This window comes from Phyllobates terribilis, unplaced genomic scaffold, assembly GCF_046119375.1.
Source record: "Phyllobates terribilis strain yellow unplaced genomic scaffold, ASM4611937v1 Scaffold_4__5_contigs__length_816908805, whole genome shotgun sequence".
NCBI lineage: Eukaryota > Metazoa > Chordata > Amphibia > Anura > Dendrobatidae > Phyllobates > Phyllobates terribilis.
Genome location: NW_027362764.1, coordinates 463,718,031 through 463,733,329, shown reverse-complemented (window position 1 = coordinate 463,733,329; position 15,299 = coordinate 463,718,031). Strand labels below are relative to the sequence as shown.

General features: G+C 43.9%; 1 protein-coding gene across 1 annotated transcript in view; it reads left to right on the top strand.

Moving 5' to 3' along the window:
- Nucleotides 1–15,299, top strand: part of PIGN (phosphatidylinositol glycan anchor biosynthesis class N) — a 363,689-nt gene that overhangs the window by 28,159 nt on the left and 320,231 nt on the right. Inside the window, exons 4-7 of the mRNA XM_073678652.1 lie at nt 381–479; nt 1,249–1,355; nt 2,973–3,097; nt 5,182–5,312. Of these exons, the coding sequence (XP_073534753.1) occupies nt 381–479; nt 1,249–1,355; nt 2,973–3,097; nt 5,182–5,312 (462 nt within the window). The remainder of the gene's footprint in view (nt 1–380; nt 480–1,248; nt 1,356–2,972; nt 3,098–5,181; nt 5,313–15,299) is intronic.

The following is a 15,299-nucleotide window of genomic DNA, read 5'->3' as shown; positions in this document are numbered from 1 at the left end:
GATTTTATTCTCCAAGTCCACTGACTTGTCTGCGATAACAGGCTGCTGAGATAGGAAGATGAAGGTCTGGAGTTCTTTAGTTTTAAATAATAGTCATGAAGTCTCCTGCATCTGAAACCCGTGACCTTTCCAAAAATGAAAATCGGGATGTCACTGCTGGAAAGTGGTATGATGAATTATGTAGACAATGCTAGTACAGAAGTAATTGTTGGCTGTAATAATTCCTAACATTTACATAGTGATGGCTGTGGGAAACTGAGGAAACCAGACCAAATCCTCCAAAATGCTTATTTTACTTTAAGCTTCTTATTTCATATAAATATGTATATAATTGTGTATATCACATTTCCATTATATTATTTATTATTATTATTCTGTAGGCTGGAAGGAAAATCCAGTTGAATTCGATTCTGTCTTCAATGAGAGTACCTACACTTGGAGCTGGGGTAGCCCAGATATCCTACCCATGTTTGCTAAAGGTATGCACTTTTAGACTATACGGGGAGATTGGAGTGGGGGAAGTTTTACATTTTAAAAGTACTCATTCATGGTCTAGATTGAAAAGAAGTACTATGGCAGGAATGGGTCAGAAAGTCCAGACTATTGGCTTGAAGCACTTCTTTTTTTTTTCCTGCACTATGGGCAAAAAATCTAGCTGATGCATGGCTCCACCAGATTGAATTTAAAGAAGTCCTTTCACCAATTTTTTCATGTTGAACTAGACACAATGTATTAGTGGCTGCAGCTAATTGCATAGAAATTGGCAATTAAAGTATTTGGCTCCCAATAAGTTAATTTTCTTTAAGACCAAGTGGTTGTTATCCTTTCATTATAATTGGCATTCTCTGGGAGTGAGGGATGAAAACACACACACCCAGAGAAGACTGAAGAAATGCCCAGTTGGTCTACACGTAGAGATTTCACATAGTGCGCTCCTAAAGCAACAAATGTGAATATCTCTGCAATGGAGTGATGCAGCACAAAACGGAAAAGAGAGGCTGAACTCAGTTATTTGACTACATTTTTTTTGAGCATATGACAGGTCCTCTAAGGCTCTGCTTCTATTCTCGAACACATCATTATGCTGTCTGCTGCTCTTTTTTTACCAAGTAAATAACTTGTAAAATGAATCATTATTTAATTGATCTGTTACAAAACCGATCTATACAGATCTGTCATAGCCATCATGAAATTGTTAAAAACTGGAGCTGTGTAGTAAATGAAAACTTTCTTTGTGCTTATTTTCAGGCGCTAGTGGCGACCATGTTTATACACATTGTTACTTGGCAGAAAGTGAAGATTTTGCATCTGAAGATGCCACCAAATTGGATGCTTGGGTTTTTGACCATGTGAAGGTGAGTCCAGATATTCCAGAGTTCTCACACTAAGTGCTCCAGAAAAGTGGAATAAATGGTAAGCCAGATAGGAAATGATACATTATAGCACTGTCAAAACTATTATATATTATTATTTTCTACTAGCTGTACCCGGTCACGCGTTGCTGTGGCTCAGTCTGGTTACATGGAAAAAAAGAAAAGAGAAAGCGCACGTTTCTAAAATATTTAATTACGCAATGCTTGTGGGTATACATTATTGTTTGTTGTTCCATTGTCTGTGTAGATATAGAGATTGTCTGGTTTGCTGACTCTAGAACAGCAACATATAATTGTCCATGTGAGAAGCAATCCGTGTCTAGATGTAAACCGCACATTTCAGTTCTAAAGATTGGCGCTGAGCTTTGTTGATGGTGATTGCAAACGCCAATCGAATTGGGAATTGCAATCTCTTAAATTGAAATGGCATCTCCGTTGGAATCATAGGAATGCGAGGAATGAGGACATCTTTACCTTTGAAAGGTCCTGTCAAGATTGTTGCTTCAACGACGTTGCTCATTAATTGTTTTACTGCAAGCCGCGTGCCGTTGCAAAGCTTTGGCTGGTTGATATTTCGCAGCATGATAATTGGCACGCCGATTTTCAATTGCAGTACGTGCGGTGGCATCCCTGGCAGATCGAGTGAATTCACAAATTATGTTGGATAATTAACCGCTTCATCGGCTTCCACAACAGTGTCGGTGGACTCGTATGTGACTGCCTCGCTTTGAATGTTAGACTGAATAATATTAAGTTCGTAGACGTCTTTGTTCTTGGCCACAAGAATAGCTCGTTCACTCAGCCAATCGTGATTCTTATAATTGGTTTGAATATTGGGAAATATTTTTTCAACCAATTGTTCTTTTGACGTCACTAAATTGCAGAAATTATGAGGCAATGAAATTCGTCCTGAGGTCAGATCAACCGGCACCTTTCCGTTCCCAATTTCCAGCAATTGATGTGAGAATTTTTCAGCTGATCGATCGTTTTGCGGCTGGACATGCATATTTGTAGTTAATTTTAACGTCGTTACGTGTCGCCACAAAGTAGAGTATTTCAGCCAAGCATTTATTTTGTCCGCTGGTGTCAATCGAGGAATTACAGGTAACGTTTGCATGAAATCTCCTGCAAGCAATATTAATGCGTTCCCAAATAGTCTGATATTTCCATGTAAATCTTGCAATGATCGATCATTCCTCTCCCCCCACCCCCCAACCCGCACTGGGGATACTAAAGGAGCAGAGCACAGGCAGGGGCTGGGTTGAATGAAGGAGAGGGAGAAGGGTTTATGAATGTAATGTCACTAAGGGGGGGAGAATGCCGGGCGGCCGGGGAGAGTCAGCCTGGGACTGAGCTCGTAACACCCCCCTCTCGCTGTTGCTTTTACGTCCAATAGCTGGTATATAAAAACATAGTAGGTATATAAAAACATGCGTGAATTCGAATGAAACGTTGTGTTAAAATTTCAAAGCAATCGGTGAAGAACTTTCGGAGATTTAAGATTTTGAACAAACAAATATTTACATTTTTATTTATATAGATATATAGATAAATGTAGCCATGGAAAATGCAGATATACAAAGAAAATGTCCCTTTTAGTTTTTTTTCAGGTCTGCTCAAAGGAACCAAACCACGTTACACAAGCTTAATGAAGAGAAAGTAGTTTTCTTTCTTCATCTCCTTGGATTGGATACCAATGGGCATGCTCACAGACCAGGTTCACGGTATGTACTTAGTATGTGCACTTGACAATAATCGGACTGTAATGACGTTAGTAACTATACTGCACAAATGGCAGATTAGTAAGAAGTGTTCAGCTATTATAACATTGCACACATTGCGCTACAGTAGTAGAGGGATATATGTTGGTAAAAAGATGAGAGGTAGGCACTGTAAGTGTCCTACACCACTCCTGTGAAGGGGGCAGAGGGCTAAATCAGAGCCACCTTTATTCTCTGAAGGGATCGGTGAGAATTACAGAGATCATATAGTGATGGATTATTCTAGTGAAGATATATCATCACTTTGTAATATGGGAGTAACTCTTCATATTAATTTAATCGCCAAGTTGATCCAGATCATTTTTTTCATTTAGAGGCAATGAAGCAGTAAATAGATTGCTTACAAAACTAAGCTAATCTTTTGACTCCTTCCCAACTTGTATCAAGCTTTTATGTTATTTGTCAGGTGTGGATGTATGGTGTAGGAACGGGAGCTGAGCCCGCTCCATACATGGTAGATGCCGGCTGTGTGTTACCTCTATAACCTACATCTATCAGTAGCGAACGGAGCTAGCTCCGACCAATGCAATTTAACTACTGTCAGTGTCTAGCAGAAGCATTTAACCTGTCCATCTGGAGGGTCCATTATGTCGCCCATACCCCTGATACCTCTGATGCCATTGCATACTGCTGATTGGTTACCGTAAAAGATGGTCACTTCTGTATTTGATGTCTCCACGTCCATAAAAGTGTCCATCATCAAAATATAATTATTTAACCCATACTTGAAACGCCATAAAGATAAATAAATATGAATGACAGAATTGACATAGAAGTTCTAATATCTTATCAACTACCAAAATGCGAAGTGAATGAACAATAGAGACATCTAAATCGAATCAATATTTGGCGTGACCTCTCCTTTTGTTTATTCACTTTGCATTTTGTTAATTGATGAAAAATAAAGTATTAACACTTCTATTTTTGATAGCATTCTTAATCATTTTTTTCGCACACACCATCCCCCACAAAAAACAAGTCCCCATATGGCTATGTCATTGGAAAAATAAAAAGGTTATGGTTCTTGGAAGAAGGGGAGAAAAAAGACTAAAGTGCAAAAAAGTAAAATTGTTGTGATAGAAAGGGGTTAAATTAAAGTTTGGATTTTATTTTTTTACCTTTCGTAAAGTTTTTTTTCATAGTACTCTAGTACATTTTCAGCTTTTTTTTATATATAACCTTTGTTTGCTGCTATGGATGATATCTTATGCATCATCCAAAATACCCAAGTGTCATTCACATGAGGATGAACCCCAAACATAGGTCCATAAGACGTAACAGTGGGGGAAATCTAATAATGCTGTTCCAGTTATTCTATATAAAGCCAGCAAAGACTGGCAGAGCCCCATTTATTGCTGTGTGATAATCTTGTTAGACATTTTAGATGTATTCTCCTCCTTATGCCACCTCTTGGTAATATTACCTTATTCTATTACTTTACACCAGTGTTTTGGACCTTTATCATATTTGGTGGTCTACACCAATCATTTTTCACACATTTTGGACCAGAATTCTGGCGCATTTTGCTTGATATGTGTATGTGAGACGCGACAGATAAAATATTCTGTTTTACACACACCGTTTGAATAAAATACGTGACCATCATCAGTAAGCGAAGTTATCCTGGCCTCAGTCTATGGGGCCTCCTGGAATACCTCTTTTATGTCCTAAAAAGTTCCTTAAATAGTTTTCTTCAGTGCTTTTCCGAAATGCATCAAATCTGCAGAACATCTGTACGTTGCGTTGTGTTTTCCCCCAGATCTCTAGCACGAGGTGTTTGCGCCTCTGGAGACTTAGCTGCATTGTTCATGAAATGAAATGAAATGGTCTCAGGCGAATGAATGTGACGTGAAGGTCACTCGCGTCTTCAGACATTGTCAGATCTCTCCATGAGACAGAAAATTAATAACTAGCTTTCTTTCCAAATGTGTATGGGAAAATGGAACCTATTGCACTTTCCTGTCTTTTTTTCATTTCTTCGCTGCTTATCATTACAATGAGTGTGTTTCTGATCTATTCCCAAAAAGCGAGTACAAAGACAATGTGAAGAAAGTTGATGAAGGAGTCAAAGAGATGGTAACCCTGATTGAAGACTTTTATGGAAATGATGATAAAACAGCTTTCATCTTCACCTCTGACCACGGCATGACAGACTGGGGTGAGTACATCTGTGCATGGCTATGTATTATTCTGTATTTTCTGCAATGCTTTGTATATAAAAAAAAAAAAAGAATCGGTCACATGAGAATTGTCCATGAATAAGTATCTCGATCTGTGTGATAGCTTCCACGATCAGTATCGCAGATATCAGGAATATCTGTCCGGCAAAGAAAGCTGCATTGCAGAAGTCCCCATAGTCAGCACCACTTGTAGCAAAGTTCAAGAGAGAAGTGGATGGCATGGCTATAGTTAATATATTCAGAGTCCTGGATGAATCCTCTTCCACCTCGATTATAATTGTATGTGTGATGAGAGGTGCCATATATAATATTTCCTAGCTGTATCTGTTTTACTTTAAAGGATTAATTCCATAAATGAAAGTTACCCATCAATAGAGACGCTATATTTGACTATCTCCTGTAGACACATAAGCCCTGATACGTCAAGACTGGGGATAGTTCTGAGACGGGTCTTAAAGTCAAATGTTTCTGATTCATTAAGAGGTGCACAGCTCTAAATGAATCATGAAAACCTACAATTAATCATATAATATAAAGGCCCTCATGATGGAAACAAGTTGCCTACAAAAATGTCAGGAGTATAGTGGCTATGGTTACATTTTACTATGGCCACTCTAACCCTGACATTTTTGTAGGTAATCTTTTAATGAATCAGGCGCATCTGACTAGTGGCGTGTGCTTGCCGCACATCTTACTCCAATCTCCGACTGGAGTAAGATTTCTGGCATAAGGATCGCCTCAGCCCATGATGAATTAAACAAGCTGTGGCATTACACCCACCTGCGCCCCATCCTGCCCCAGCTGCGCCCATTATGGTAGAGCTGGGAGAAACTCATGTGAAAACTTTGAGTTGTGCAGTTTTGTGACTTTTCAAAGCAGTTTTACACCAGAATTCTATCGATATTACTTAGATAAATCGGGGCCATAGAGAATAAATGGAGCAGTGTCGCATGTGTGGTCTCCGCTTCTCCCTGATGGGGCAGTTTATAGCTTTGATCTTGAGATCAGTGGGAGTGCGACCACAGGGTAAACATGACAATGTTGTCGCCCATCATGTGAATAGTGATAACTTGCAATGTTGGGAGTAACCCTTTAAGGGATTTATTTTTGCTGTTTAAAGCTTTATAGCTATTACATTTCCCTCAGAGACTTCAACACGGTTTTCTGAACAACCATTCCTTCTATTAGCCATTGGAGGAATTACATCACAATTCGATGAGTTAGGTTTGTCTTCCAGGATTTCAAGCTAGGGAAATGCATCCTTATATTGCATGATCGTATTCTGTATCGCTGTATCGAGATCATCAGCATTTGTTCATTTCCAATCTAATTTCCCTAAGACCTCCTTCACACGTCTGTGTTTAAACGCATATGTGAAAAAACGGCACAGGATTCATCATTGTTTTGGATCAGTGTGCTTGTTTTAACCATCAGTGTATTCAGTGTGCCTGTTTTTATCATCAGTGTACAGTCCATGTGCCCGTTTTTACCATCAGTGTACAGTCCGTGTACCCGTTTTTACCATCAGTGTATCATCAGTGTGCCCGTTTTTACCATCAGTGTATCAGTGTGCCCGTTTTTACCATCAATGTACAGTCAGTGTGCCTGTTTTTACCATCAGTGTACAGTCCATTTGCCCGTTTTTACCATCAGTGTATCATCAGTGTGCCCATTTTTACCATCAGTGTACAGTCCGTATGCCCGCTTTTACCATAAGTGTACCGTCCGTGTGCCCGTTTTTACCATCAGTGTATCATCAGTGTGCCTGTTTTTATCATCAGTGTACAGTTTGTGTATCCGTTTTTACCATCAGTGTACAGTCCGTGTGCTCGTTTTTACCATCAGTGTACATTCCGTGTACCCGTTTTTACCATCAGTGTTCAGTCCGTGTGCCTATTTTTACCATCAGTGTGTCCGTTTTTATCATTAGTGTACAGTCCATGTGCCCGTTTTTACCATCAGTGTACAGTCCGTGTGCCCGTTTTTACCATCAGTGTACAGTCCGTGTGCCCGTTTTTACCATCAGTGTACAGTCCTTATGCCCGTTTTTACCATCAGTGTACAGTCCGTGTGCCGTTTTTACCATCAGTGTACAGTCCGTGTGCCCGTTTTTACCATCAGTGTACAGTCCGTGTGCCTATTTTTACCATCAGTGTGTCATCAGTGTGCTTGTTTTTACCATCAGTATACAGTCCGTGTGCCCGTTTTTACCATCAGTGTACAGTCCTTGTGCCCGTTTTTACCATCAGTGTACAGTCCGTGTGCCCTTTTTTACCATCAGTGTACAGTCTGTGTGCCCATTTTTATCAGTGTACAGTCCGTGTCCGTTTTTACCATCAGTGTACAGTCTGTGTACCCGTTTTTACCATCAGTGTACAGTCCGTGTCCCCGGTTTTATCATCAGTGTACAGTCCGTGTGCCCTTTTTTACCATCAGTGTACAGTCCGTGTGCCCATTTTTATCATCAGTGTACAGTCCGTGTCCGTTTTTACCATCAGTGTACAGTCTGTGTCCCTTTTTACCATCAGTGTGTCCGTTTTTATCATTAGTGTGCAGTCCATGTGCCCGTTTTTACCATCAGTGTACAGTCCATGTGCCTGTTTTTACCATCATTGTATCATCAGTGTGCCCGTTTTTATCATTAGTGTACAGTCCATGTGCCTGTTTTTATCATTAGTGTACAGTCCATGTGCCTGTTTTTACCATCAGTGTACAGTCCCTGTGTCCGGTTTTACCATCAGTGTACAGTCCATGTGCCTGTTTTTACCATGAGTGTATCATCCGTGCGCTTGTTTTTACCATCAGTGTTTAGTCGATGTGCCTGTTTTTACCATCAGTGTATCATCAGTGTGCCCGTTTTTACCATCAGTGTTCAGTCCGTGTGCCTGTTTTTACCATCAGTGTATCATCAGTGTGCCCGTTTTTACCATCAGTGTACAGTCCTTGTGCCCGTTTGTACCATCAGTGTACAGTCCGTGTGCCCGTTTTTACCATTATTGTATCATCAGTGTGCCCGTTTTTACCATCAGTGTACAGTCCATGTGCCCGATTTTACCATCAGTGTGCCCGTTTTTACCATCAGTGTAAAGTCCGTGTGCCTGTTTGTACCATCAGTGTACAGTCCGTGTGCCCGTTTTTACCATCAGTGTATCATCAGTGTGCCCTTTTTTACCATCAGTGTACAGTCCTTGTGCCCGTTTTTACCATCAGTGTACAGTCCTTGTGCCCGTTTTTACCATCAGTGTACAGTCCGTGTTTGTACCATCAGTGTACAGTCCGTGTGCTCGTTTTTACCATCCGTGTACAGTCCATGTGCCCGTTTTTACTGTCAGTGTATCATCCGTGTGCCCGTTTTTATCATCAGTGTATAGTCCATGTGCCTGTTTTTACCATCAGTGTATCATCAGTGTGCCCGTTTTTATCATCAGTGTACAGTCCTTATGCCCGTTTTTACCATCAGTGTACAGTCCGTGTGCCCGTTTTTACCATCAGTGTACAGTCCTTATGCCCGTTTTTACCATCAGTGTACAGTCCGTGTGCCGTTTTTACCATCAGTGTACAGTCCGTGTGCCCGTTTTTACCATCAGTGTACAGTCCGTGTGCCCGTTTTTACCATCAGTGTACAGTCCGTGTGCCCGTTTTTACCATCAGTGTACAGTCCGTGTGCCCGTTTTTACCATCAGTGTACAGTCTGTGTGCCGTTTTTACCATCAGTGTACAGTCTGTGTGCCCGTTTTTACCATCAGTGTACAGTCTGTGTGCCCGTTTTTACCATCAGTGTACAGTCCGTATGCCCGTTTTTACCATCAGTGTACAGTCCGTGTGCCCGTTTTTACCATCAGTGTACAGTCTGTGTGCCGTTTTTACCATCAGTGTACAGTCCGTATGCCCGTTTTTACCATCAGTGTACAGTCCGTGTGCCCGTTTTTACCATCAGTGTACAGTCTGTGTGCCGTTTTTACCAGCAGTGTACAGTCTGTGTGCCATTTTTACCATCAGTGTACAGTCTGTGTGCCGTTTTTACCATCAGTGTACAGTCCGTGTGCCCGTTTTTACCATCAGTGTACAGTCTGTGTGCCGTTTTTACCATCAGTGTACAGTCCGTGTGCCCGTTTTTACCATCAGTGTACAGTCCGTGTGCCCGTTTTTACCATCAGTGTACAGTCCGTGTGCCCGTTTTTACCATCAGTGTACAGTCCGTGTGCCCGTTTTTACCATCAGTGTACAGTCTGTGTGCCGTTTTTACCATCAGTGTACAGTCCGTGTGCCCGTTTTTACCATCAGTGTACAGTCCGTGTGCCCGTTTTTACCATCAGTGTACAGTCCGTGTGCCCGTTTTTACCATCAGTGTACAGTCTGTGTGCCGTTTTTACCATCAGTGTGGTCATCAGTGGTTTTCCGTTATGGTTAAAGAAAGAAATAAATGACATATCTTCTCCGATACTTTGCAGTGTTAACACCGATGGCCCATGGATGGCATCTGTGTGCTGTACGTGTTTTTCACAGACCCATAGACTTGTATTGGCTCCTGTCGTCCATGCTGCCAGAAAAAAAACGGACATGTCTTCGTTTGCATGAACACAGTCAGTGAAAAACACGGACATGTACATAGCAGCATAGTATATAATGGGTACATATGGTATCCGTGATAAAAACATATGCCACACGTACTACAGACATGGAAATGTGAATTAGGCCTAACACATACTAGGGTCATTTTCTTAGGCAGTTATTTATCTTCCAATGATTCTTTTGGATTGGAGGAGACAACTGCAATACTATTAGGAAACCCACAGAAATATAAGGAGACTATATGTAGCGCTGTGAATCCTGGGCCCTAATACATCAAGACAACAATCCCAACCACTGAGCCACCATGTTAGTTGTTACTCAGCTTTCGCAGAAGCAAATACTGCATAAGGTTCATAGATTTACCTAAGTTTCATTTACTGTATTACTTTTTTTTAACCCTTTTCTGACTGGGTATTTTTGTCGTTTTTACCCTTTTTGTATTGTTTCCCCTTCTCTTCTTCGAAGAGCCATAACTTATTTTTTCTATTATTTTTCCATCATCATAGCGATAATAAGCGCTTGTTTTTTGTGGGACGAGTTGTAGTTTTAAGGCGGACTGTTTGTATATTTTACCATACAATGCACTTGCAAATAGGAAAAAAATAGAAGTGCGGTGAAATGGCAAAAAACAAATGTGATTTTTGACTGAGATTTTTTTACAGTGTTTATTGGGTGCTAAAAATGACCAGACAATGTAATTCTCTGTCAGTAAAATTATGATGATACCAACTATGTGTTGTGTTTTTTTTTTTTTTTAAGTGGTGAAAAAAAATTAAGTATTTTTTTTTTTTTTTTAAAAAGTCACCAATTTCTGAGACCCCTATTTTTTTTTCCCTGTTGATGTACCGTATTTTTCAGACTATAAGACTCACTTCCCCCCCCAAATTTGGGAGGAAAATGGGGGGTGCGTCTTATGTTCCGAACGTAGCTTACCAGGGAGCTGTGGTGGAGTGGGATCGCAGGAAGCAGGGTCCTTCCCTTAGGAACCCGGCGGTTGCAGGAGCGGTGAGATGCTGCTGGGCCAGTGTCGGCGGTCAGGTAGAGCGGAGTGCACCACTTCTGCTGCCACTGGGTTCCTGAGGGAGGGACCCTGCTTCCTGCGATCCCGCTCAGCCACCACCGCAACCCCCTGCTGCTGGGGCACCCCCTTCTCCCACTTAGTGCCCACAGCACTGCTCCACTTCTGCCACCACCGGCTTTCTGAGGGACCATGCCTCCACCATCCCCCAGGTAAGATAACTACGGACTATAAGACGGACCACCATCTTATAAAAAATATATTTATATATTTTTTTTCCATCCCAACATTTGGGGTGCGTCTTATGGTCCGGTGCATCTTATATTCCGAAAAATACAGTATATGAGTAGTGATGAGCGAGCATGCTCGCTAGTGCTCGGTCCTCGCCCGAGCATCTCACTGCTCGAGATGCTCGGCGCTCGCCGAGTATTTCCGGGTTGCTCGGGCGGGAACTCGGGTCCCCTCCCTGCATGTTTGGCGCTCTTTAGAGAGCCAATGAACATGCAGGGATTGCCTGCCATGCACTGTAATGCCATAGCCATGTTGGTTGTGGGCTTTACAGTGATTGGCTGGCCGCACAGCGTCATCAGGTCTATATCAGACCTGGCGCCGCCATGCTCGTCACAGTCACTCCGGATCAGACAGTGTAGGGAGAGGTGCTGCTGTTTCAGGGAGAGATTTGATTGTGTATTAGGTAGTGTAGGGAGAAAAACCGTACATTACACATATCCATCTTAACAAACAGTCCTTCTGAGGACTAATCTATCTGCAGAGATATCAGGCAGGCAGGGTGTATAGGCAGGCAGTGTATATAGCAGACTGCAGTGCATATAGCACAGGAGGCTCCATTCCAATTCTGCCTTCTGCTGCTGTTAGATATTTCTATACAAAGGCCCAGGTCCCAGGGGTCAGGAATACTTTTCTTTGGATCTTAATCCTCATTATTTGCTTAAAAAGTAATCCAGAGAACACTATTTTTTCTGCGCCATTTGCTTGTTGGCACTACAGAATACAGCCAGGTCTTTTCCATATTAGAGCGCTTGAAATCCAGCTATTTAAAACTCTGTTTTATCCGTCACATGGATCACATATACGTTGTCAGAAAATACTGCCATTTCTGGCCTCCATTAAAAATTTCCTTTAGTGCGTCATTGAAGCAATTCACACCAGTTTGCTGTTCAAACTACTTACCTACAGGCCAGGTATTTAAAACTCTGTTTTCTCCGTCACACGGATCACATAAGTTCGCTCCAAACTCAGGCATTTGTAGTGAGCGTGGAAGATACTGTCCTCCATTTAAAATGGGCAAGGCACGTGGCAAGGGACGGGGAACTGGACGTGATGGTAATGGTGCACGCAGAGGCCGAGGACAAGGCCGTGGGCAAGCCGAAATTGTGCCACAACAAACACCCACATCTTCTCTCCTGACCTTCCTGTCACAATTTCTAGGGGACCGCAGCACACCACTATTGAACCCAGAGCAGTGTCAAAAGGTTATTGGTTGGATAGCGGATAATGCTTCCAGTCACTTAGCCACCACCACCACCACCCTGTCTTCAACACGGTCAAGTCTCAGTAGCCATGAGTCTGGACCGCATATTCCTCACCCTGATCCTCCTTCCTCCCACCATGTCGAGTACCCAGAGACAACTGATCCCACACTTGGATACTCTGAAGAGCTGTTCACTTTTCCATTTATAGATTCTGGCCTCTCGTCCGGTCCACTTGAAGCGGGGCAAGAGGAGATCGCGTGTAGCGATGCCCAAATATTTGAGCAGCCACGGTCGTACGAAGGCGACGGTGGGAAAGTGTCACAAGAGGTGGACGATGATGAGGCACAATTGCCAGAAAGTCAGGAGGAGGACCAGGGTGCGGAAGTGGAAGACGAGGTGGTGGATGATATAGTAACTGACAGGACAGAGCACCCCAACAGGCAGGAAGAAGCTGTGTGGTGGCCGCAGACAGAAGGCAGGCAACCGTTACCCGTAACACCAACACAAAGGAAGTTGCCAGTACAACTGTTAGGTCTTCCCGAGTCTGGTTGTTTTTTAAAGACTCTGCCGATAACCCCAAAAAGGCCATTTGCACCACCTGCCAGGCCAGCATCAGCAGGGGTAGCAAAACGACCAGCCTGACCACCACCAGCATGATCAGGCACATGGCAGCAAAGCACCCGACTTTGTGGGCCGAACCCCAGGGTCCAGGCACAGTGTCTGCGGGTGTCACCATTGCTTCTTCCGTTGTTGTGCATGCAAGCCAATCCCCTGTCCATGGTGCATGCGAAGATGCCTCCTGCCCTGCACCTGTCGTTGCGCACTCTCAAGTAGCAGCATCAGGAAGCACGTCCTTCTCTCAGCGCAGCGTTCAGTTGTCCATACCCCAGTCCTTGGAACGCAAGCGCAAATATGCAGCCAACGCCCCACAGGCCACACTACTAAATTCTCACATTTCACGACTGCTTGCGCTCGAAATGTTGCTTTTTAGGCTCATGGAGACGGAAGCATTCTGCAACCTGAAGGCGGCGGCCGTCCCTCGGTATTCGGTCCCCAGCCGCCACTAATTCTCCCGGTGTGCCGTCCCCGCATTACACGTGTCCCAAAACATTAGCCGTGCTCTCAACAACGCAGTTACCGGTAAAGTCCTCCTAACCACGCACACGTGGACAAGTGCTTGTGGGCAGGGACGGTACATCTCGCTGACTGCACACTGGGTTAACAGTGGAAGCCGGGACCCAGTCGGATCTTGGGACGAAACACGTCCTCCCGGGCCCTAGGTCAATCAGGGTTGCCCCCACGGTCTACAGCTCCTGCACCTCATCCTCCTCAACCTCCTCCTCCTTTTCAGCCTCCATCACCAAATCAGTCACAAGCTGGAAGCACTCGAGCACTGCCTCGGCCAAGCGGCAACAGGCTGTGCTGAAGCTAATATGCTTAGGTGAAAAACCGCACAATGCTGAAGAGTTGTGGACAGCTCTGAAAGAGCAGGCAGATCTGTGGCTCACACCGCTGAACCTACAGCCAGGTATGGTCGTGTGTGACAATGGCCGGAACCTGTTGGCGGCTCTGAGGCGAGCTCACACATGTACCATGCCTGGCCCATGTGCTTAACCTCGTGGTTCAGCGGTTTCTCAAATCCTACCCTGAGTTAACGGATCTGCTTGTTAAAGTACGCCGACTGTGTGCCCATTTTAGAAAGTCAGCTACAGCTTCCGCCGCCCTTGCTGTGTTTCAGCAGCGTTTGCAGCTTCCGGCTCACAGACTGGTGTGTGATGTCTCCACGCGTTGGAACTCTACACTGCAGATGTTAGGAAGGATTTGTGAGCAGAAGAGGGCAGTTGTTGAGTACCAGCATCAACAAGACCGTCGGTATTCAGTTCAGACTCCACACATAAGACCTCAGGAGTGGACATGGATGTCAGACATATGTACCATCCTCCAAAACTTTGAGGACTCCACCAAGATGGTGAGCGGAGATGACGCCATAATTAGCATCACCATCCCGCTTCTCTGTCTTCTGAAACGCTCTCTGCTCACAATCAAAGAGGATGCATTGCTCGCGGAGCACGATGAGATGGAGCAAGGAACCATACAGGGTGATTACACACAGCCAAGCCTCATCTCATCCCAACGTGGATTGGGTGACAATGAGGAAGAGGAGGAGGACAGGAGCTAGTTTCATGCACTATAGACGATACTACCTTCACAGCTGTCATACCGTCTGTTCAGCATGGATGGCCTGAGGACAGAGAGGAGGAGTAGGAGAGCATGGTCAGTCATCCTCTTGGTGAGGACACGGAAGTCTTGCCTGTTAGTAGTTTGGCACGTATAGCAGAGTTTATGTTATGCTGCCTTTCCCATGATCCTCGCGTTCTCAAAATTTTGGGTGACAGTCATTACTGGTTGGTGACACTTCTAGACCCACGCTACAAGGAGAACTTTATATCTCTTAGTCCTGAGGCGGACAGGTCTACAAAAATGGGGCAGTATCAGAAGGCCCTTGTTGCGGAACTATTAAAAAAATTCCCATCTGAAAACACTGGCGGCAAAGGGCACACTTCGTTGGACAACCAAGGAGTACAGGCGAGAGAGACACACAACTTCAATCCAGCAGAGGCAGGGGAACACTGTCAAAGTTCTGGGAGAGTTTTCTTAGCCCCTCCCATCGCACAGACCCTGAGGCGCGGGGTACTCTCACAAGGAGTGCCAAGTTTGGGAATATGGTGAGGGAGTACCTTGCCGACTGTACCAACATCCTTCGTGATTCCTCTGTGCCTTATAATTATTGGGTATCTAAGCTGGATATGTGGAATGAACTGGCTCTCTACGCCTTGGAGGTCCTGGCCTGCCCTGCCGCCAGCGTTTTATCAGAGCGGGTT